The following is a 22732-nucleotide window of genomic DNA, read 5'->3' as shown; positions in this document are numbered from 1 at the left end:
GCTCCCTTTCCCACAGAAAAAGAGCAACAGGATAACTAGAGACTGTCAGCAGCAGCACACACATCAGCGGTGGTACCCTTTCCCTCCTGCTAAATAAAAATTAGTGCCTTAAAGTTTATTATCTAACATAGAAATATGCCTCCAATGTTGGGGGAAATCCATGTCCATAAGTGCCGAGTAGAATGCAAGGTAATTCAACTAGGGAGTTCCTGGAGAGAATTGAGATCATGCAGAAACCTGGAATCATGCTTTTTGAGTAGACCCGCTGTCTATGGGGTCCCACAGAGTCGGACATGACTGAAGAGACTTAGCAGCAGCAGCAGCACCCTGCAGGAATGTGGGTATCAGGGAGAGGTAGTCCAAACCAATTTATCAGGCAGCATAACATGACTCTGCCTCCCTAAAACATCCTTCCCCACTGCACTTACACACACACACACAAACACACATACGCACACTCCAAAACTCATGGTAACACATACACTGGCCCACAGTTCTCTATTCCTTTTTTTTTTTTTAATTTAAGTACTTTGAGTACATATTAGTTTCAGGTGTATAGCACAGTGTTTCCATATTTTCATAGATTATACTCCTTTAAAATTTATACCAATGGTTGATTCATGTTGTGGTTTCACAGAAAACAAAATTCTGTAAAGCAATTATCCTTCAATTAAAAAATAAATTTTTAAAAACTTATTACAAAATAATTGTTATAATTCCATTTTATACAGTATATTCTTACCTGTTTTTATAAAAGCAGTTTGTATCTCTTAATTCCATACCCCTATCTTTTCCCTCTCCCCACTACTTTGCTTTCTAAATCTGTGAATCTCTTTCTATTTTGTGATGTACATGTTCATTAGTTTTATTTTTTTAGATTCTATAAATAAGTGATATCATACAGTATTTGTCTTTTTCTGTTTGACTTATTTCACGAAGCATATTATTATCTAGATCCATCCACTTTGCTGCAAAAAGATAATCTCATTCTTTTTATGGCTGAGTAATACTCTAATTATATGTATACCACATGTTCTTTATCCATTTGTCTATTGATGAACACTTGGTTTGCTTCTATATCCTGGGTGTATCTTTTCAAATTAGTGTTTTTTGTTTTTTGTTTTTTGTTTTTTCTGGATATACACCCAGGAGCGGAATTGCTGAATCACATGGTAGTTCTAGTTTCAGTTTTTGGGGGAAGCTCCATACTGTTTTCCATAGTGTCTGTACCAATTTGCATTGCTACCAACAGTGGGAATGGACTCTCTATTATGTTCCATTGATCTATGTGTCTTTTTTGATACCAGTACTCTACTGTTTTGATGACCTAGCTTAGTAGTATAGTCTGAAGTCAGAAAGAGTGATATCTCCAGCTAACCAAATCCAACAATATATAAAAAGGGTCGTACATCATGATTAAATGGGATTTATTCAGGGTTGCAAAGATGGTTCAATATTTGCAAATTACTCAATGTGATATACCACATTGACAAAAGGAAAGATAAAAAATCACTTGATCATCTTAATAGAGATGACTAGGTACCTGCGGTCACTTAATCTATGACAAAGGAGACAAGAATATACAGTGGAGAAAAGACAGTTTTCTCAGTACGTGGGGCTACAAAAACTGAACTGCTACATGTGAAAGAATGAAATTAAAACATTGCCTAGTACCATACACAAAAAGTAACTCAAAATGGATCAAAAACCTAAATGTAAGGCCAGACACTCTAAAACTTTTAGAGGAAAACATAGAACATTCTTTGACATAAATTGCAGCAAAATCTTTTTTGACTCACTTCCTAAAATAATGAAAATAAAAACAAAAGTAAATAAATGAGATCTAATACAACTTAAAAGCTTTTGCACAGCAAAGGAAACCATAAACAAAACAAAAAAACAACCCTCAGAATGGGAGAAAATATTTGCAAACAAAGCAACCAGCAAGGAATTAATCTTCAAAATATACACATAGCTCATCCAGCTCAATATCAAAAAAACAAATAACCCAATCCAAAAAATGGGCAGAAGATCTAAACAGACATTTCCCCGAAGAAGACATACAAATGGCCAAAAAGCACATGAAAAGATGCTCAACATCACTAATTATTAGAGAAATGCAGTCAAAACTACAATGAGGTATCACCTCACACTGGTCAGAATGGCCAGCATCAAAAAATCTATAAACAATAAATGCTGGAGAGGGTGTGGAGAAAAGGTACCCTCTGACACTATTGGTGGGAAAGTAAACTGGTACAGACACTATGGAAAATATTCATGGAGGTTCCCTAAAAAACTAAAAATAGAGCTACCATATGACCCAGTAATCCCACTCATGGGCATATACCCAGAGAAAACCATAATTCGAAAAGATATATGCACCTCAAGACTCATTGCAGCACTGTTTACAAAAACGAGGACTTGGGGAAGTAACCTAAATGTCCATCAACAGAGGAACAGATTAAGAAAAAGTGATACATCTATACAATGGAATACTATTCAACCTTAAAAAAGAACAAAATAATGCCATTTTGTAGCAACATGGATCTACAGATCATTATACTGAGTGAAGTCAGACACAGAAAGACGAGTATCATATGATATCACATGCATGCAGAATCTAAGAGACAGGGTACAAATGAATATATTTACAAAACATGAGTCACAGATATACAAAACAAACTTATGGTTACCAGGGGATAAGGGGCAGGAGGGATAAACTGGGAGACTGGGATTGCCATATGCACACTACTGTATATAAAGTAGGTAACTAACAAGAACCTGCTGCATAATGCAGGGAACTCTACTAAGTACTCATAATGGCCTAATTGGGAAAAGAATCTTTAAAAAACAGTGGGCATATGTATTAATATATGTATAACTGATTCACTCTGCTGTATTCCTGAAATTAACACAACATTGCAAATCAACTATACTCCAATAAAAAAAGTTTTTTAATTAAATTGGAAGGAGACAGGTAAAATTATCACTATTTGCAGAAGATAAGATACTTTACATAGATAATCCTAAAGTCTCTATCCAAAAACTATTAGAATAAATGAACGCAGCAGTTGCAGGATACAAGATTAATAAGCATTATCTGTTGCTTTTCTATATGCTAACATGAACTATCAGAAAGAGAGTAAAAAAAAAAAAAATTCTGCTTTAAATTGTATCAAAAAGAATAAAATACCTGAGAATAAACTTAACCAAGGTTGTGAAAGACCTATACTCTGAAAACCATAAAATACTGATGAAGGAAACTACAGATCCCATACCCTTGGATTGGAAAAACTAATATTATTAAGACGCCCATACTACTCAGAGCAATCTACAGATTTAATGCAATCCCTATTAGAATACCCAGGATGTTTTTCACAGAACTGAAACAAATAATCCTAAAATTTTTATGCACCCACAAAAAAAAAAAAAAAATACACACACACAAATTGCCAAAGCAATCTCCATTCCTACTAAAAGCAGCAGATGGAAGGAGCCATGAAATTGTTAAAATAAGATTCGTTTTGCCTCTGCTCTGAACTAACCTGCTCCCTGATCTTGAGACTCAGGCTTTGTGGAGAGCTGATCAACTGAGCAAACTTCGTAGAAGCCTCAGTAGACTAAGAAGAGTTTAGATCTGACAGCAATACCCTGGGCTTTCCCTCCTTGTGATGGATAACTGTTGTATAATGGTTCACAGCTAGAATATTGAAGTCAGATATTTCTAGGCTCAATTTCAACTTCTGTATTTTAGTTATATCAATGTTGGAAATCTACCTAACATCTATGAAAATGGGAGTTATAATGGTACCAGATTAATAGTGTTGATGTAAAGATTAAGTGATAAAATGTAAATATCATGCTGAACAGAATGTCTGGCGCATAAGAAAGACTCAATAAACACTGGCCATTTACATCATTAAATCCTCAGGGGTGATTATCCTTTCACCTATATTTAGGAATATTTTTTAACAAATTAAGTAAATCTTGGAGTGCTAAAATAATATTTAAGAGAAAGTATTTTGGTTTCATCTACTTAAACCTGGCTGCTGGTTAGTGGAAGGCCTCAGGAAAATAACATCTGGACATGGATCTTAATTTCCAGCCTTAGGCTTAATTTCTAGTTCCCATCAGCAGCAATCTGGCACCATTCTGATGTCCTCATGCAGCTGCATATGTGGGAAGGTCGTATTTCAGCTCACACGGTTTTCTTTTGCCGCTGTTATCACAAGAGCTAAATTGATATGTGTAAGTCTAAAAATATTCTTAGATACGAGCTTCCTGTGACTAATTAATACTGCCATATGTTACCAATCAACCTCTGAGACCATAAAAAATCTCTCTTTTGCCTGGTTCCTCTGCTTTTAATGCAGGTGGAGCAAAAGCCACAAGCCCTCTTTAGAGTTTAAGACAATTAAATATGGCTGCAGGGACAACCCAAAATATAATCTCCAAACTTCTCAGACTTCATGTGAGTTTTAGCGCACAACAGGCGCCCCTTGATTCCAAATGTGTTGTCAAATTTTTCTTTCTCAAAAATCCCAGATTCATCCTAAGTCAAAAGCCAAGCATACAGTGAGTTAACTATAATAGGCATAATAAAGTGCTTGTCAGTGATGTTAATGGGAATCAATATTCATGAGCAGTACATGGTCTCATGTCCTAAATAAACTCTAATTAGGAGTATACCTCACTTCTGTTCTTCCTCTAAACTCAGATCAGTCAATCAGCAAGAACAGCACAGCTCTAGATAAATGGGAAGACAGGAAGCCAGACACATGACATCATGACATATCTAAAAGACACGGTTAGAGAATCATGAAGAAACAGTATAAACTTGATCAAAGACAGAGATGAAGGAAGAGAAGATTTCTGCAAATGAAAGATAACTGTTTTTCTTTCCCCTGTAAGCGTGTATTTTATCATTTCCCCCTGTCAAACAGAATCTTGATTCACGATGTACAAGAAGAGGTTGAAAAACAGTTTGATGTTAAAGAAGATAACCCAGGCAGGCACAGCTATGCAAAATATAATAACTGGAACAAGGTATCGTATAAAATGCCTGTACTTCCACAGAGAAAAATGTCACCCTCAACATTTGTTGTCACTTAGTTGTCTTTTATTCTAACCTCTCAAAATTGATTTTGTTCCTAAGATTGTTGCTTGGACTGAAAAAATGGTGCATAAGAATCCTAAAATGGTCTCTCGTATCAAAATTGGAACTACTGTTGAAGATAATCCACTGTATGTTCTCAAGGTAAAAGTAATTCAAGAACTACTGATTCTTACTATTGTCCAAAAATAGGAATCTAAGAGTTACTTTGTGGCACAACTAGCTAGTTTTTATTTATTTGTTGTTTATTTTTGTCTGTGCTGGGTCTTCATTGCTGCTCTGGCTTTTTCTCCAGTTGGGGTGAGCAGGGGCCACTTTTGCGGGTTTTTCATTGCAGTGGCTTCCCTTATTGTGCAGCACAGGCTGTAGGGCACACAGGCTTCAGTAGCTGGGGCTCCTGGGCTCTAGAGCATAGGCTCAATAGTTGTGGCACAGGGGCTTCGTTGCTCCTTGGCACGTGGGATCTTCCCCGACCGGGGATCAAACCCATGTCTCCTACACTGGCTGGCAGATTCTTATCTACTATGCCACCAGGGATGGCCCTAGCTAATTTTTAGACAATAAAAAGTCTTATTTCTTTGAAGAACATGTAAGCTTTAGACAACCATTCAAGAATAGAAGTGACAAATGGTTTTAGGTGGGACCAAGAAAGTCTATGAATAAACCACTTGACAGACACAGAGGACAAAACCAGACAAGTTTCTTATCCTGTATCTTTATTACAAGAGCATATGATGTCCTGGTGTATAAAACAGTTTTTCATCCATTAAAATTCAGGGAAATGGACAACTAAATGTCAAGCAGAAAAGAAATTTAAGAATCATATAATTGTAGGAGTCCAGTACAGTAAGTGAGGCATTTTAACTGTGTTGATAGGGATTTCTGTCTATGACTGAGTTGACAACTGCCATTCAGCTGCTGCTGGATTTCTGTACATCTGAAGACATTGCTCCCTAAAGCATTCTCTCAATAACTGAGAAGCCCTTCCCTACTCTGAATTCCCATCCATTCATGCTCTCCAACCACTCAAAACAAATATAAATTCTCCAAATGACAGCCCTTCAAATATCCAGCCCTATTCCTCCTCCCCACCGCAACACAACCACAGAGTCTTTCCCACGTCTTGTTCATGAAGTAAGAAAAACAAAAGAGAATGGCAGAAACAGAAGCAACTTTATAATCTATATCGCAGACCAAAGGATGTTAGCAATAAAACAAGAAAAACAATAGACTGTGATTTTAAAATTAATTTATTTAATTTAATTGGAGGCTACTTTACAATATTGTGGTGGTTTTTGCCATCCATCAACATGATTTTTTAAAACTCTAAAAGCCACTCTGACATGAAGAAAAATTTTTGAAAAATATACTGTGAAATAGATGATGCATTATATATTTTAAAGATACGTACCATGGTCCTCCCTGAGAGAAATAAGTGCACATGCAGTGACTCACGCAACAGGAGACAGGTGAAATAATTGCTTTGAGACTATGATTGAGTTCTTGAACAACAAGAGATCAGGGTGTGAGTTCATGTAAAATAACATCTCAAATTTATTTTTTAAAAGATTGCGGGAAAGGATAAAAGAAGAAAGGCTATTTTTATGGACTGTGGCATTCATGCACGAGAATGGATCTCCCCAGCCTTCTGCCAGTGGTTTGTCTATCAGGTAAATCAAGTGGAACATTCACACAATTCTCCTTTGACTGTCAAGTCTCCAGAACTTCACTGGGTGGCAACACCCCTTTACAAATGAGTGCAGTTCCACTTAACTAGAAGAGCCCACATTTGGTGCTGTCAGGGAATAAAATACTCTGGATTTTACTCATCGTTGAGGTTTTTTATAAAATTGACACCTTCCTCCAAACTTATTGAAATCCAGATGATGACTTATAAATTTTTTTTAAAACTTGGCTATTTTAATATGGTTTATCCTATAGTTAAGTATGGAAAATCTGAAACTATCTTTATACTTAAAATCTACAAAATTGGCCTTACTTCGGTCAATTCAAAGCACAGAACACTAGTTCCCACTTAGATATTTAGTTGGCTACACACACTTTTGGAAGTTTCATACTTAAATTTCCTTTCCAAGTGAAAAATAACTCACTTTTTAAAAAAGTAAATCCAGTTTATGGGCTTCCCAGGTGGCATAACAATTAAGAATCCACCTGCCAAGCAATGCAGGTTCGATCCCTGGGTTGGGAAGATCCCCTGGAGAAGAAAATGGCAACCCACTCCAGTATTCTTGCCTGAAGAATTCCATGGACAAGAGGAGCCTGGCAGGTTACAGTCCATGGATAGCAAAAGAGTCAGATACAATCTAGTGACTAAACAACAACAAATCCTGTTTATAAGTTTGTTGTTCCTCTCACTCTGTTTCTATTGTATTCTGATTCCCACGATCTTTTAACTCTCTCTTTTCTGCCAACTTTTGCATATAACATGCTGCTGGAATACGACATCACAACCACTTTCAGGGCAAGTTTATTTCCACTAGGAATGAATCTGCCAATCGAACTGATTTATCCCTGCAGTTGTTTTAGTTCTTCAGCTGAGGGCTCTGCTTACTTAAGCCATAAAGGAACACACAAGATAGGCCTATAAGAAACATCTTTACTTGGGACTTCCCTGCGGCCTAGTGGCTAAGAGTCTCAGCTCCCAGTGCAGGGGGTCCAGGTGCAAACCCTGCTCAGGGAACTAGGTCCCACATACCACAACTTAAGATCCCACTTGCTGCAATTTAAACCTGACACAAATAAATAAACTTATTTTTTAATGAAAAGAAACATCTTGGCTCTAGTGCAGATAAACGTGGAAGAGATTGTCCAAGAATAATGAGAGAATTTAGTTAGCCAAAAAAGGCCAAATAATCAGAGAAATTTCCATCTGATGTGAGAAAAGTTGACTGGTCAATCTAAATATTCTAATTTTTTATTAATAGAGTGTTTTTCTCTTTAATCTTACTTATAATTAATTCATGAATCCTCTCCAATATTTACATGTTCCTATGCTTACACACTCCAGAGAAAGCAATGGCACCCTACTCCAGTACGCTTGCCTGGAAAATCCCATGGACAGAGGAGCCTGGAAAGCTGCAGTCCATGGGGTCGCAAAGAGTCGGACACGACTAAGCGACTTCACTTTCACTTTTCACTTTCATACACTGGAGAAGGAAATGGCAACCCACTCCAGTATTCTTGACTAGAGAATCCCAGGGATGGCGGAGCCTGGTGGGCTGCCGTCAATTGGGTCGCACAGAGTCGGACACGACTGAAGCAACTTAGCAGCATGCTTACACACTCAATCTCTATTTACCTAAAGATGTGAGGGTAAGAATCTACTTAAATTGTACTGCTAATTTTTCAATTGGCGTTCATTCTTTCTATGAAATGTTATCTTGCATTCTACGTGTGGAATGATACTAGTCTTGGTAATTAAATGATCCTTTAAAGAATATCCGGGCTTCCCTTTGTGGCTCAGCTGGTAAAGAATCTGCCTGCAAAGTGGGAGACCTGAGTTCTATCCTTGGGTTGGGAAGATCCCCTGGAGAAGGGAAAGGCTACACACTTCAGTATTCTGGCCTGGAGAATTCGATGGACTGTATAGTCCATGGGGTCGCAAAGAGTAGGACATGACTGAGTGACTTTCACTTTAAAGAATATTCGGTCAAATTCATTTCACTAGTCTGAATAAGTGTAATTTTTTCTGTCATCTATATGGGTCATTTATCTTTATGCAGTTTAGGTGAAATATGTTTGAAATAATGTGACCTTGGGCAAATGACTTAAGGAGTTGTCGTCATTACAATTATAACCACAGCTCTCCATATGGTAACTAAACTTTATACCAATAGCTTAATTTTTTCCTACTCCTACAGGCAACCAAAACTTATGGTAAAAACAAGATTATGACTAAACTCCTGGACCGGATGAATTTTTATGTTCTTCCTGTATTCAATGTTGATGGATATATTTGGTCATGGACACAGGTACTGATCTGTAATCTCCTGTTTGAATTTAGATAATATATTATTTACTGACTTTCATGCACACTGGGGCTTCCTAGGTAGCACTAGTCGTAAAGAATACATCTGTTAATGCAGAAGACAGAGCCGATGCAGGTTTGATCCCTGGGTCGGGAAGATTCCCTAGAGAAGGGCATGGCAACCCACTCCAGTATTCTTGCCTGGAGAATCCCATGGACAGAGGAGCCTACAGAGACAGGCTACAGTTCATAGGGTCACAAAGAGAAGGACATGGCTAAAGTGACTTAGTACGCATGTACGTTGATTGTTAGGCATTAAGTTTAAGGTTTAGCTAACCCATTAATTCCCAATTCAAAAACTCAATTTAGACTAAGGACAGCATGATTTCCTGGTTACACAGGAGTCCTTGAAATAATATGAAATTTCTGCTCCTGAAGCTAATAATGGAGAAAAATGAAATAAAGCAGTAATTATAAAGGAAATGTATGTTACACAATATGGTGAAAGTATTTATAGCTAAGAATAAAAGTCACTTAGAGACATTATGAACATACTGACTTCAGAACCAAAGTCACTGTATTCAATCAATTTGGGACAGAATCTGAGGTGAAATAATTATATCAAAAAATCAATAAAAGAGTGACACAGGTATCTGTCTTTTATGAGAATTCTTTATGCCCTGCTGTTGCTAAGATTAATTTTGAGATTTCGGACTGATACTATCACAAAAAGTTCTTTTCTGAAAATTATGCTCCAACAATCACAATTTGACCTGTATTATATCTGAATCTGTAAATGGTAAAAGGTGTAATGAAGTTAAAATTCAAACTACAGATAATTTCAGAACATCAGGGATTACTTTTTAATACTCAGAAATAAACAACAGTTTAAAATAGTAATATAAAAACAATGTTTCTGAAAATATTATAAGAAAAATGTATATTTTCTTTAATGAGTCTCAGGTTAACTAGATAAATTTCAAATAAAGCTATAGACACCTGCAGAGAGAATCTGAAATAATCAAACTGAAAAACGTAAACTTGTGTAAACACTTCCATCATTCAATCCTGTAGAACCGCATGTGGAGAAAAAATCGTTCTAGGAACCAAAATTCCAAATGCATTGGAACTGACCTCAACAGGAACTTTAATGTCTCATGGAACTGTAAGTAGCAGACAAGATCTCAAGGGAAATAGCTATAAAGAGTGTTTAGACACCAAATTTAGTTAAACTATCTACTTATTTTAGGAAAGATAGGTATTCACTAAGCATTAATTTTCTAATCTAAAAAATGAAAGATACATGTCCATCCCAAACTTCATAACTATCCCATCTCCCCAACTTTGCCCCCAGCAACCATAAGTTCACACTGCTATATTCAAAATGGATAACCAACAAGGACCTACTGTACAACACAGGGAACTCTGTTCAATGTTATGTGCCAGCCTGGATGGGAGGGGAGTTTGGAAGAGAATGAATACATGTATATATATATGGTTGAGTACCTTTGCTGTCCACCTGAAATTATCACAACATTGTTAATCACTATCCCAATACAAAGTAAAAAGTTTAAAAATAATAATAATAATTGTAAAAGAAAGCTATAACTAAAAATAAATGAAAGATAATCACCACTACTTTAGAAGTATTATGAATGTTTTGTTGAATGGGAGGAAGTAGGGGGTAGGATTGTTTATAAAACTATCTCTTACTTAATATATCTTGCTAAAAATCAGGTGCAACCCAGAAATTCATCTGAACAGAGGTCTCAACTCCCTTCCTGCCCTGGTCTGATAAAATTTGACAAATACCAGTGGTCAGAACCGACAAATAGGCAGTTCCTCGAATGTTTAGTGAAAAGAAACATCTGGGGCAAAGAAAGTGGAAAGGTTTCATAGAAAAGCAGAGGCCTGCTACACCAGATGATATACAGCTGCTACACAAATATGATTTTATCTACACAAATATGATTTTATGATTTTACACTCATTCAAGGAGAAACTACCAATACCCCAATTCATAAATTTCTTCTTTATCTAATACTGTTGAAAATACCACCTCAGCATCTAATTATATTCTACCTATTTTCATCTTCATCTAATTATATTTCACTTAGGGAATATGATAAAAACATATATCCCTAAGTGAAAGCTGCCTGATGAAACAGATTAAAGAAACTCAGACTCAAAGAAGGTAATGTACACCAGCCTCCAACAAGTCAAATCTGAGGCTGAACTGGAACTGACTCCAGGCCCATAGCTACTTCTGATGCATTATTCCCATGACCCTTAGAAATGGAAGAGAAATAAACAAGGCTAAGAATAAGAATAACAAGTGGGCTAAGTCTGTCATACTCTGTGTCATGTGTGCAAAGTACTGTATAGTGTCTGTAGCACCAGGGACACTGGGGAAGCCCATAAACCTGGAAGACTAAAATGTTAAAAAAAAAAATGTGAATCTATATCAGAAGAGGTAGAGGCTGTACTGGGGGGTAGGGGAAGAAAGAGACAGATTTTGATCTCAATCCTCCATGTTCTCTGCAGCTTTCCCTAACACCAATGATCCGTGTCAGGAGATCTATCGGGGTCCTGCACCAGAGTCCGAGAAAGAGACCAAAGCAGTCAGTGACTTCATTCGAAGCCACCTAAAATCAATCAAGGCCTACATTACCTTCCATTCCTACTCCCAGATGCTGTTGTTTCCCTATGGGTATACATCAGAACTGCCACCGAACCACAAGAACCTGGTATGTAGGAAAAAGCCTGCGGTTTATGCATTGGTACCACCACTGCCTTCCAGTCTGTTCATCATTAACAACTTGGGTTATTTTGAAAAAAATTCACATTTTAATACCAAAGAAGAAAACTAGTGAAGTCTACCTTAGAGTTAAAATCAGTCTTACGTTAGTTTTTCATATGATAAACATATATAGATAATAAAACCTTTTGATGTGATTTTAAGATAAAGCCACTATGAAGAAAGGTCTAACCTACCAAAGTAGAATTCCATTACTATCCAGATGACTATGTAGTTAAATGTCATAACATAAAACATAAAGAGCAAGAGCCTAAGACAACAGCAAATACATCTTGCTATTCCTATCCCAAGACATCAGATTTAAGGAGAGTCATTGTATTTTTATCTTCTTGATCAACTTGGAAATTATATTAATTTTAAGCTTCTGAACCAAAAAATATACTCTATCCAAAATTTTGATCCACTTGGACTGCAAGGAGATCCAACCAGTCCATCCTAAAGGAGATCAGTCCTGAGTATTCATTGGAAGGACTAATGTTGAAGCTGAAACTCCAATACTTTGGCCACCTGATACGAAGAGCTGACTCATTTGAAAAGACCCTGATGATGGAAAAGATTAAAGGCAGGAGGAGAAGGGGATGACGGAGGATGAGATGGTTGGATGGCATCACCGACTCAATGGACATGAGTTTGGGTGGACTCCAAGAGTTAGTGATGGACAGGGAGGCCTGGCATGCTGCAGTCCATGGGATCGCAAAGAGTCAGACACGACCGAGCGACTGAACTGAACTGAACTGAAGCATTCTTTTCCTTTCTATGAAAACTAGTTTGACCATGTTAGCTTAAAAAAAAAAAAAAAAACTTCTGCATATGAGTGATATTAAATATGTCTAACTGCTACAGAAGAAATAAAGCAGAAAACATTCAATGTCCCAGATCCCATGGGGCTAGCAAATATAATATCCAGTAAAAGCTGTAATTCTATCCTGCCTCAAAAAAAAAATTTTTTTTAGAGGTTACAGTTGTCCTTCTGACTTCAGTCAACTGTTTTCAACATTTCATTTTGAGTAGGAGCAGAGATTTGAACCAGTAATTAAAACTTTCTGTGTATATACAATAAATCTACAGGTAATATGTGGTCCATATGTGATCTGACTTTGGGAAAGATAAATATCTGATGCCAAAAACACCTCAGAGGAAAAAGAAACAATATATTTTTTTAGAAGGAAGGCCAGAAGGCAGAAAGGAAAGAGGAAGGGAGAGAGGAAAGAGAAGTGAGTATAAAAGAAAGACAGAAACACAAAATGAGAAATGACTTTACTGTATATAACTAATTTCACATTTAGAAGGCCTCACATTAACAACTGGAGAAGGAAATGGCAACCTACTCCCATATTCTTGCCTGAAGAACTCCATGGACAGAGAAGCCTGGTGGGCTACAGTTCATGGGGTCACAAACAGTTGGACACAATTGAGCAACTTTAACTCACTCACATTAACAATATTTGTACCTTACTTTAAACAAATTTCTTAATCATTTGTTTTATTTTGATCTTCAAATGGCAAATAGCCAGTAAAACTGACCTTTTGTAATCCGCAGTAAATTAACTGCTTTTACTTAGTATCCAGTTCCTCCACTCTAACTTCCCTTTCTCTCCAGGCCAAAGTTGCAAAGATCGCCACTGATGTTCTCTCAACTCCATATGAAACCCACTACACCTATGGCTCAATAGCATCAACAATTTGTAAGTTTTTCCTGTGTCATTTCCCCTAATTCTCTTTTACAGATATTAAGGAAAGCTAAAGAATTCATAATATAGAATTAGAACATATGGAATTGCTAATTTAAACTTCAGTTTTAACAGGAGATTCTGAATTATATGTGCACTCAGAAGATAGATTCTACCTTTTGGGAGGATAAGATTTTTCTAGAACCAAATTATACTGAACCTTTACAAGGTGACAAGGTCAACAGGAATAATTACATCAAGACAAATTTACAGTTTAATTCTTCCATCTTCTATTCTCTACCACCACCACCACCACCACCAAAGCTGTGGCAGAGTCCACTTTATTTTTTTTTTTTAATCATTTAGCTTTGACTGGACTCTTTCTTCCTTGGCCTTGTCCCTATGCAAGCACAGTCTTTCCCCTAGCTCCTGGTGAGTAAATAGGTAAGCCAACAGTTTCGGCCACTTTGATCATGTAAAAACAGTCTCCTGTGGCTCTCAGCAGTTTCCTACTGTGTTCAACTGAAATCTGCATGGTGAATTAAGAAAGGAGGTCCCAAGGTCCTAGTTCTGCTGCTTTTTTTTTTTTTTTTTTAATGTCTCAGAACCACTTCTTATTCTTCACTATTTTTAAACTTTCATTGTCTTTCCATTTTGTTAATTATTGATTTAAATTTCTTACAAGTCAGGCAGTGTGCTTAGCCCTTGATTTTCACAATCTCAGTTACTCCTCACAATATTCTATGAGGTATGTAGTACTTGTAGCCAGCTTAATGGGGATACAAGCCCAGGTTTTAAAAAAAAAAACAAAGTCCATGATCTTAACCACTGTGCATATAATCATTTCCCATTTGGTTTTACAGCTAAAATAACTAGGCTTTTCCATTTCCAAGCAATAAAAAGAAATTCATTTGGTTTTCACCAAAGACCCTTAATTCAGACCTTGGGAAGTGAGACCATTTCTTCTCCGATCCCACCGAACTTAGTTTGGAAATTCTTTAGTAAAAACCATCTTTTCTCCAAACTATTTCCAAGCTTCAGTCCTTATGCCCAAACTTTACAAGAAATTTCAATGAAACTTCTTATACAGTCTTAACTTCCTAACAAAATTTAATTCCTCAAAAGCAAGGATTATACTTCAGAGGTCCTCTCAGATCATATAGTCTCTAGTACAGGACATGGAACAAAAGTAGAATTGATTCTCATAAACTTACTCAATGAAATGATGTCATAACTTGTCCAAAAGAAGTGAACATGGATTGAAACCACAGCAAAACTAGACTTGATATAGAGTGACCTATATTACTCTCTAGAGCCATGATAGCCAACATTTTTAGCACAAAGACTATTGCTTAACTTTTAAACATTTCATGGATCAACTCACCAGCACTAAATACAAATGATTATTCCCAATATACGTTTGGAATGTGTGGATTGAAAAAATAAACATGTGCATTCTGTGGGTTCCATGTAATAACTCTACTTGGCCATACATTATAAACCACTTCCCTAGCCCAAGCTGAAAGAATAAACTGTAACTAAAAGTCTATATCCTCAACAATTGCTGTGGAATTTGAAAATGCTGCAGTCATCGCAGCATTTCTAGAGCCCATTTACTGGAGGTTCCCTTGGTGGATTGGAAAAATGACTTAAAAAGCCAGACAAGATCCATTCTTAGAGAACATGCATCAGCAATCACATATCAACCAGCTGTGAGCTTAAAAGGGCTGAAGAGAAAATACAGTGACATAGCCAATTGCCAGCATCCAAATAGATCTTGCTGCAACATAACCAGGCCAGAGATTCATTACACATACAAGTGGATAACCAGATTTCAAACCAGGTGATATACCCAGCTATATGAGTGGACAAAAATAAACAAAGAACCAAAGGACAGAATGTCAGCCTACTTAGTGGATACTGGGAGATAGCAGGGCCAGATAAACCAGCCAGGTATGATGTAAGAGTAATTTCTACATCATAATGAGGGAAAACACACAAATATTCTTGGCAGCAAAGAACAAAGGGTTGCGAGCAGGAACAAACTTTGCAAATGGCAGCTAGGGCATCAAAGGATTATTACTCTCACACTTTCAATATACATATAGATATACACACACACATACATACAAACATGTATATACATATATGTATATGCAAACATACATGTATGTGATATGTATTTGCATCTATGAAAATTATGAGCATACTAGAGCTATGCATTTGCATTGCATCACAATCATAATAAGCAAGAATTTACGGAGCACCTGCCTAATAGCCCAGCACTTGGACCTTTGAGAGATAGATGAAAGACACAACAACTGCATTCAAAGAGTTACCTTCTAACTGGGAGGAGGAGATGCCTAAAGATAACACAGCTCCATGCTATCATATGTCACTTTAAAAGTGGGAGGATAAAGAGGAATTATTATTCTATACAACTGTGTTGTATTTTAAACTTTTTATTATATATTATAAAGATTTTTTAAGCAATTCAGATTTAGAAAGAATTGCCTCTTCCATATATGGGCATCAGCAACTTGATAGATGTATAAAACTCTAAGGAGTCACTCCTTTAATAAAGCATTTGATTAAACGTTAATCAAATATTCATGAGAAGCAGGGGTAGCCAAGCAGTTGACTTGGTAAGAATAGAGAAGAGATGCACCCCACGATTAAAGTTTAGTCATTCCAGTATTCTAATTGTCATTTAACATGTTCCAGGATTTGGGGGAAGCAACTAGCATTTACCAGTATTTTTCTCTTTGATTTGATGGAGACAGAAAAAGAAGACTGAGAGAGCATTTTTAAAACCCAAACTGTGGAAAGATCCCTGGCCTCCAGAAGAACATAAATATATCTGCAATTGTAACCTAATAAGCAAATAAGTTCAAACTGTAAAATCTAAAACCAGGAGGATACCTAGATAATCTAATTTATGGTTCTCAAGCCTGACTTCTAATTAACATTATCTGAGGAGCTTTTACAACATGCAGATGATCAGGTCCTGTCCCCAGAGATTCAGATTTCATTAGTCCATGATGAGGTCCAGGAGTCTGAATTTTCTTAAAGTAGTTGAAGCAATTCTAAGATGAAACTAGGGTGGAGAACCACTGATATAAGCTAAACCCCTCATTCATAAACTATGAAATTGAGATATAGAAAGATTTGATCCCTTAGGGGCAAAATAGGATAAAAAATAAGCATTCCAGATCACAAACTGTAAACCATGAAGCACACAAAAACTGATATTAAAACATCATGAAATGCTTATATTTGCATACTGACAGCATAGCCAATCCTTTACCATCTTAGAAATAACTGAACATAGTGCGTGGTTAGCAAGAATACCTCACTGAATTGATAGAAACCAAGAAGTTGGCATCAATAATATCATCTGTCTATGGGTCACATCATGATTAAAAAGTTAATTTCAAAGTGCCGTTCTTGTTGCCTTCCTACACATCAAAATCGCTAGCTCTGCTCTTGTTTCTCAACTCTAGAGTACTGTTCTCTATACTCTTTCAGTTCAGTTCAGTCATGTCCGACTCTTTGCGACCCCAGGAACAGCAGCACGCCAGGCCTCCCTGTCCATCACCAACCCCACAGTCTACAAAAACCCATGTCCACTGAGTCGGTGATGCCATCCAACCATCTCATCCTCTGTTGTCCCCTTCTCCTCCTGCCCTCAATCTTTCCCAACATCAGGGTCTTTTCAAATGAGTCAGCTCTTTGCATCAGGTAGCCAAAGTATTGGAGTTTCAGCTTCAACATCAGTCCTACCAATGAACACCCAAGACTGATCTCCTCTAGGATGGACTGGTTGGATCTCCTTGCAGTCCAAGAGACTCTCAAGAGTCTTCTCCAACACCACAGTTCAAAAGCAACAATTCTTTGGTGCTCAGCTTTCTTTATAGTCCAAATCTCACATCCATATACGACCACTGGAAAAACCATAGCCTTGACTAGACAGAACTTTACTTGACAAAGTAATGTCTCTGCTTTTTAATATGCTGTCTAGGTTGGCATAACTTTCCTTCCAAGGAGTAAGCGTCTTTTAATTTCATAGCTGCAATCATCATCTGTGATTTTACAGCCCAGAAAAATAAACTCAGCCCCTGTTTCACTGTTTCCCCATCTATTTGCCATGAAGTGATGGGACCAGATGCCATGATCTTAGTTGTCTGAATGTTGAGCTTTACGCCAACTTTTTCACTCTCCTCTTTCACTTTCATCAAGAGGCTTTTTAGTTCCTCTTCACTTTCTGCCATAAGGGTGGTGTCATCTGCATATCTGAGGTTATTGAGATTTCTCCCGGCAATCTTGATTCCAGCTTGTGCTTCTTCCAGCCCAGCGTTTCTCATGATGTATTCTGCATATAAGTTAAATAAGTACAGTGACAATATACAGCCTTGATGTATTCCTTTTCCTATTTGGAACCAGTCTGTTGTTCCATGTCCAGTTCTAACTGTTGCTTCCTGACCTGCATACAGGTTTCTCAAGAGGCAGGTCAGGTGGTCTGGTATGGCCATCTCTTGAAGAATTTTCCACAGTTTATTGTGATCCACACAGTCAAAGGCTTTGGCATAGTCAATTAAAGCAGAAATAGATGTTTTTCTGGAACTCTCTTCCTTTTTCCATGATCCAGCAGAGGTTGGCAATTTGATCTCTTGTTCCTCTGCCTTTTCTAAAACCAGCTTGAACATATGGAAGTTCATGGTTCACATATTGCTGAAGCCTTGCTTGGAGAATTTTGAGCATTACTTTACTTTACATTACTTTACATTACACAATTACTAATGCAATTGTGCATTAGTCTGAGCATTCTTTGGCATTGCCTTTCTTTGGGATTGGAATGAAAACTGACCTTTTCCAGTCCTGTGGCCACTGCTGAGTTTTCCAAATTTGCTGGCATATTGAGTGTAGCACTTTCACATCATCTTCCAGGATTTGAAATAGCTCAGCTGGAATTCCATCACCTCCACTAGCTTTGTTTGTAGTGATGCTTTCTAAGGCCCACTTGACTTCACATCCAGGATGTCTTTACCACTCTACATTTTGAAAAGAAGAAAATCAAGACCCCCGAATTTGTAGTTCAACATCCAATATCTATCCACTAAGACATTTGAACTGAAATACAACGGGGAACAGATGTGGGGAAAAAAGAATTTCAGTCCATGCCCATGTATCTAGAGCTTCAGCTCTTGCTGAAAAAAGAATTTTGACTCTTGTTGACATAAAAGTGCATGTTATTAGTTTAAAGCATATTGATATGTTTTTTAAAACATACAAGTTAAGCCACCGGTGTCACTTTATGTGGATTTCTTTGGAATGAAACCAGATTGTTAGTTCAGTTCAATTTTATTTTGACTTTTTTGAGTGCATTACAGTGAGTTCCTTGTGCTTAACATGCCTTGAAAAGAGTAGGAAATTTTCTTCTTATTGTCAATATTTTAAGACAATGTTGTGAGCAGAACAAAAGATTACCTTGCAGAACTTGATTAAGACTTTTTGTTAAGAGGACTACAGATTGACATGTGGTGGGTAGGACAGTACAATGGTTAGTCACACAAACCCTGAAGACACGCAGCTTGGGTCTGATTCCTCATTCAACCACTTACTAGCTATGGGTCCTTTTTTGTAATTGAAGTATTTTTTTTACTTACACTATTAGCATCAGGCTTCAAGTATATTAATTCAGTATTTTTGCAGATTAATGGTTATTATAGGTTATTATAAGATAATAGCTATAATTCCCTGTTATACAGTATATCCTCATCACCTATCTATTTTCTACATCTATGTTGTCTTTGAGTAAACTGCTTAATTTCTTTGTGCCAAAATTTCCTCTTCTATAAAAGAGCAATTGGTGCCAAATCACAAGGTTTTGCTAGGAGTTAATAAAATGAGTTACCACACATAAAGCACTTAGAAGGGTTCCTGGTATTTAGCAAGTGTTTGTTATTATATTTTATAAATATATCCACATATTCTAGTGGGTACAGATGGAGATAAATAAAAGGCTAAGCAACATGTTCAACTAAGTTGTATAATAATATATTCTTAACAAGTAAAAAGCTTTCAATGTTGTATTTATTTTATGTCTTAATATAGTTTTTGTTTGCAAATTTAAGGTTTCAAAGATACAAAAAGTGATATCATAAAAGAAAATGTATTACACTCAATAACATCACACAATTATAAAAAATCACAAATTACATAAACTCTCAATCACCACCATTAATCTTAATGAGAGATGTCACATAAAGTAAATTTGTAAAAATGGAATATCCATATTCTTTAACTCTTTGAAATCACAGCAGTTTACTTAACTGCAAATGGAAGGCTGGTACAGCTAGAAATTGGCCGCGTTTATTGAAATGTCTAGCACACATTGGAGAAGGAAATGGCAACCCACTACAGTGTTCTTGCCTGGAGAATCCCAGAGATGGGGGAGCCTGGTGGGCTACCATCTGTGGGGTCGCACAGAGTCAGACACGACTAAAGCGACTTAGCAGTAGCAGTAGTAGCACACTCTAAATCATCATGCAAGACACAACCCCTATTTTCCCTACCTCCATTGCTATAGAACTCTTACCTTTATGTTCTTTTTTTTCTAATAAACTTAAACTCAACTCTAGCTGAAAATGGCAGCCTTCTTGATCACTAAAGCTAGTGTATTTATCTCAGCTAACATGCCCCAAAAATTCCCTGCAACACTGGACCTTGTTGATATACCATTCTTGACACTCCCTTGGCTTCCTTGACACCAAACTTACCTGGTTTGCCTCTTCCTTCTTCTTTTCTACTCTGTCTCTGCTGACTGCCTCCAAAGCAGCTATTTTCCCCAAAATAGATATTATTCAGGTATTTCACCAGGTTCTGTCTTCAGGCACCCCCTCTTCCTTATTCTTTTCTAGAGAGGGAAGTGCTGTCTACCCTCACAGGCTGAAGCCTTCATTTGCCATCTAGAGGCTTCAGATGCCCAGCCAGGAGATCACCTTTCACTCATGCAGCAGTTACCTATGGGGATCAGTGGGAGCCCAGCAGCATCAGAGGAACCAACGAGATGAAAACAGCAAGTCAAAGGCTCTGAAAACTATGTTAACACTGGAACCAGAAGTCACCAAAGAAGAATAGAGCCTGTATGCTAAACCTAAACAGGGTGACTGCCTGCTAAAATAGATTTCCATTAAGATTTGACATAGTAGCCAAAGTGTCTAAGATACAGTCAAAAATCACTTACCCTGACAAAAATGAAAAAAAATCACAGCTCGAATGAAAAAAGACAATCAACAGATGTCAACACTGAGATGATTTCAGTGTTAGAATTATCTGACAAGAATTTCAAAATCATTATCATAAAAATGCTCCAATGAGCAGTTATAGATAGCCATGAAACAAATGATAACTTAGAAAATCTCACCAAAGAAATGCAAGGTATAAAAAAGAAGCAAATAGAAATTACGGAACTGAAAAACACAACAACTTAAATTTTAACAACTCACTGGAGAGGATCAATAGCAGAATGAATATGATGTAGAGAAGAATCAGTTAACTTGAAGACAGAACAATAGAACTTAACAAATCTGAAGAGAGAAAATAAGTTGAAAAAAAAATAAACAAAGCCTAAGGGACCTGTGGCATAATAACAAATGATCAAGCATTCATGTCATCAATTATCAGGAGAAGAAAAAGAAAAGGTTGGAAAAAATTATTTGAAGAAATAAAGACTGAAATTTCCCAAATTTCCTAAACACATATACCAACACACTTAAGAAACAACTGAACCACAAACAGTATAAGTTCAAAGAAACTCACATCAAGCCACACCATAAAGAAAGTACTGAAAACTAAAGACAAAGTAAAAACTCTTGAAAGCAGTGAAACAGAAATAATCTAAGGGGGAGAAACAATTCAAATGACAGCAGATTTCTCATTTGAAACCTAGAAGGTCAAAAGGAACGGATAACATTTTTCAAGTGCTAAAAGAACTATCGATCATAAATTCTATATTCAGCAAAGACATCCTTCAGAAATGAAGAGGAAAAAAAGACATTCTCAAAGGAAAACTAAGAGAATGTGTTACCTGCAGACCTACGCTTTAAAGATGGGTAGGGAAAGCTCTTCAAATAAGAAATAAATAATAACAAAAGGCCTGAAACTGTGGAAAGGAAAGAAAAACAACAGATTAGGGAATGAATGAAGGATAAATAGACTATCTTTCTCCTTATGATAGTTGAATCAATATAACTCCATCTGATGTGAAGTTTAATATATGTAGAGAAGTAATTGAGACAATTATATTTTAAAAGTGGGAAGGGGGAAAGAATCTAAAGGCAAATAGGATTTCTATATATTACCTGACATGCTAAAACACTGATACCAGTAGATTGTGATAAATTATGTGTATATATTGTAATACATAGAACAACCACTGAGAAAATTATGCAAACTGATACACTCAAAAACAATATTATAAATACATCAAAATGGAACCCTAAAAATATTCATGCAACCAAGAATAAGGCAATAAAAGAAATAGAGGAATGAAAAATGGAGGGATCAAATAAAAATCAAATAGTAAGATGGTAGATTTAAGGGATAGGAATAATTTACCTACATATATTAATTAAAAGGCTGAAATTGGCAGGGTGGGTTCATAAAAATATGACAATACATTGGCTACAAGAAACCCACATCATATATGACATAGGTTGAAACCAAAAGGCTGAAAAAAGATGTATCATGCAAACATTACCCAAAGGAGTGCTATACTATATATCAGATAAAGTAAATTTCAGAACAAAGAAATTTGATAGAAACAAAGAAGAACATTAGTGATAAAATGATCAATCCACCAAGAAGACATAATGACCCTGAACAAGTGTGTGTAAGCCAATTTCACTTAGGATGCTTCTGCTAGTTAATTTCCAAATCCATTTTCCCAGACACCTTCCTTTAAGACACAGTAAGTAAGAGAAAGGTGGCAGCAACCCCTGGCTCTCATCAACCTCCCAAACTTTCCAATTCACATGTCAATGCATAAACAAGGCTTCACATATCCTTCTGCGTCAAACACTGTGTATTTGGCAGGTGCTGTGCACAGAACTGAGGGGGAAAAGCACACAAAGCCAACTATG

General features: G+C 36.7%; 1 protein-coding gene across 2 annotated transcripts in view; it reads left to right on the top strand.

The window, feature by feature from the left end:
- The window catches only part of CPA3 (carboxypeptidase A3), a 32190-nt gene that overhangs the window by 6467 nt on the left and 2991 nt on the right, over window positions 1-22732 (top strand). Inside the window, exons 4-10 of one of the 2 annotated variants that reach the window (XM_019961134.2) lie at window positions 4944-5046; window positions 5156-5257; window positions 6682-6783; window positions 8995-9105; window positions 10176-10266; window positions 11646-11848; window positions 13520-13604. In XM_019961134.2, the coding sequence (XP_019816693.2) occupies window positions 4944-5046; window positions 5156-5257; window positions 6682-6783; window positions 8995-9105; window positions 10176-10266; window positions 11646-11848; window positions 13520-13604 (797 nt within the window). The remainder of the gene's footprint in view (window positions 1-4943; window positions 5047-5155; window positions 5258-6681; window positions 6784-8994; window positions 9106-10175; window positions 10267-11645; window positions 11849-13519; window positions 13605-22732) is intronic. The other variant, XM_070793376.1, reaches the window with a different exon arrangement.

This window comes from Bos indicus, chromosome 1 (genome assembly GCF_029378745.1).
Source record: "Bos indicus isolate NIAB-ARS_2022 breed Sahiwal x Tharparkar chromosome 1, NIAB-ARS_B.indTharparkar_mat_pri_1.0, whole genome shotgun sequence".
NCBI classification, from domain to species: domain Eukaryota; kingdom Metazoa; phylum Chordata; class Mammalia; order Artiodactyla; family Bovidae; genus Bos; species Bos indicus.
The sequence above is the reverse complement of the archived record's forward strand: the minus strand, read 5'-3'. Positions and strand labels throughout refer to the sequence as shown.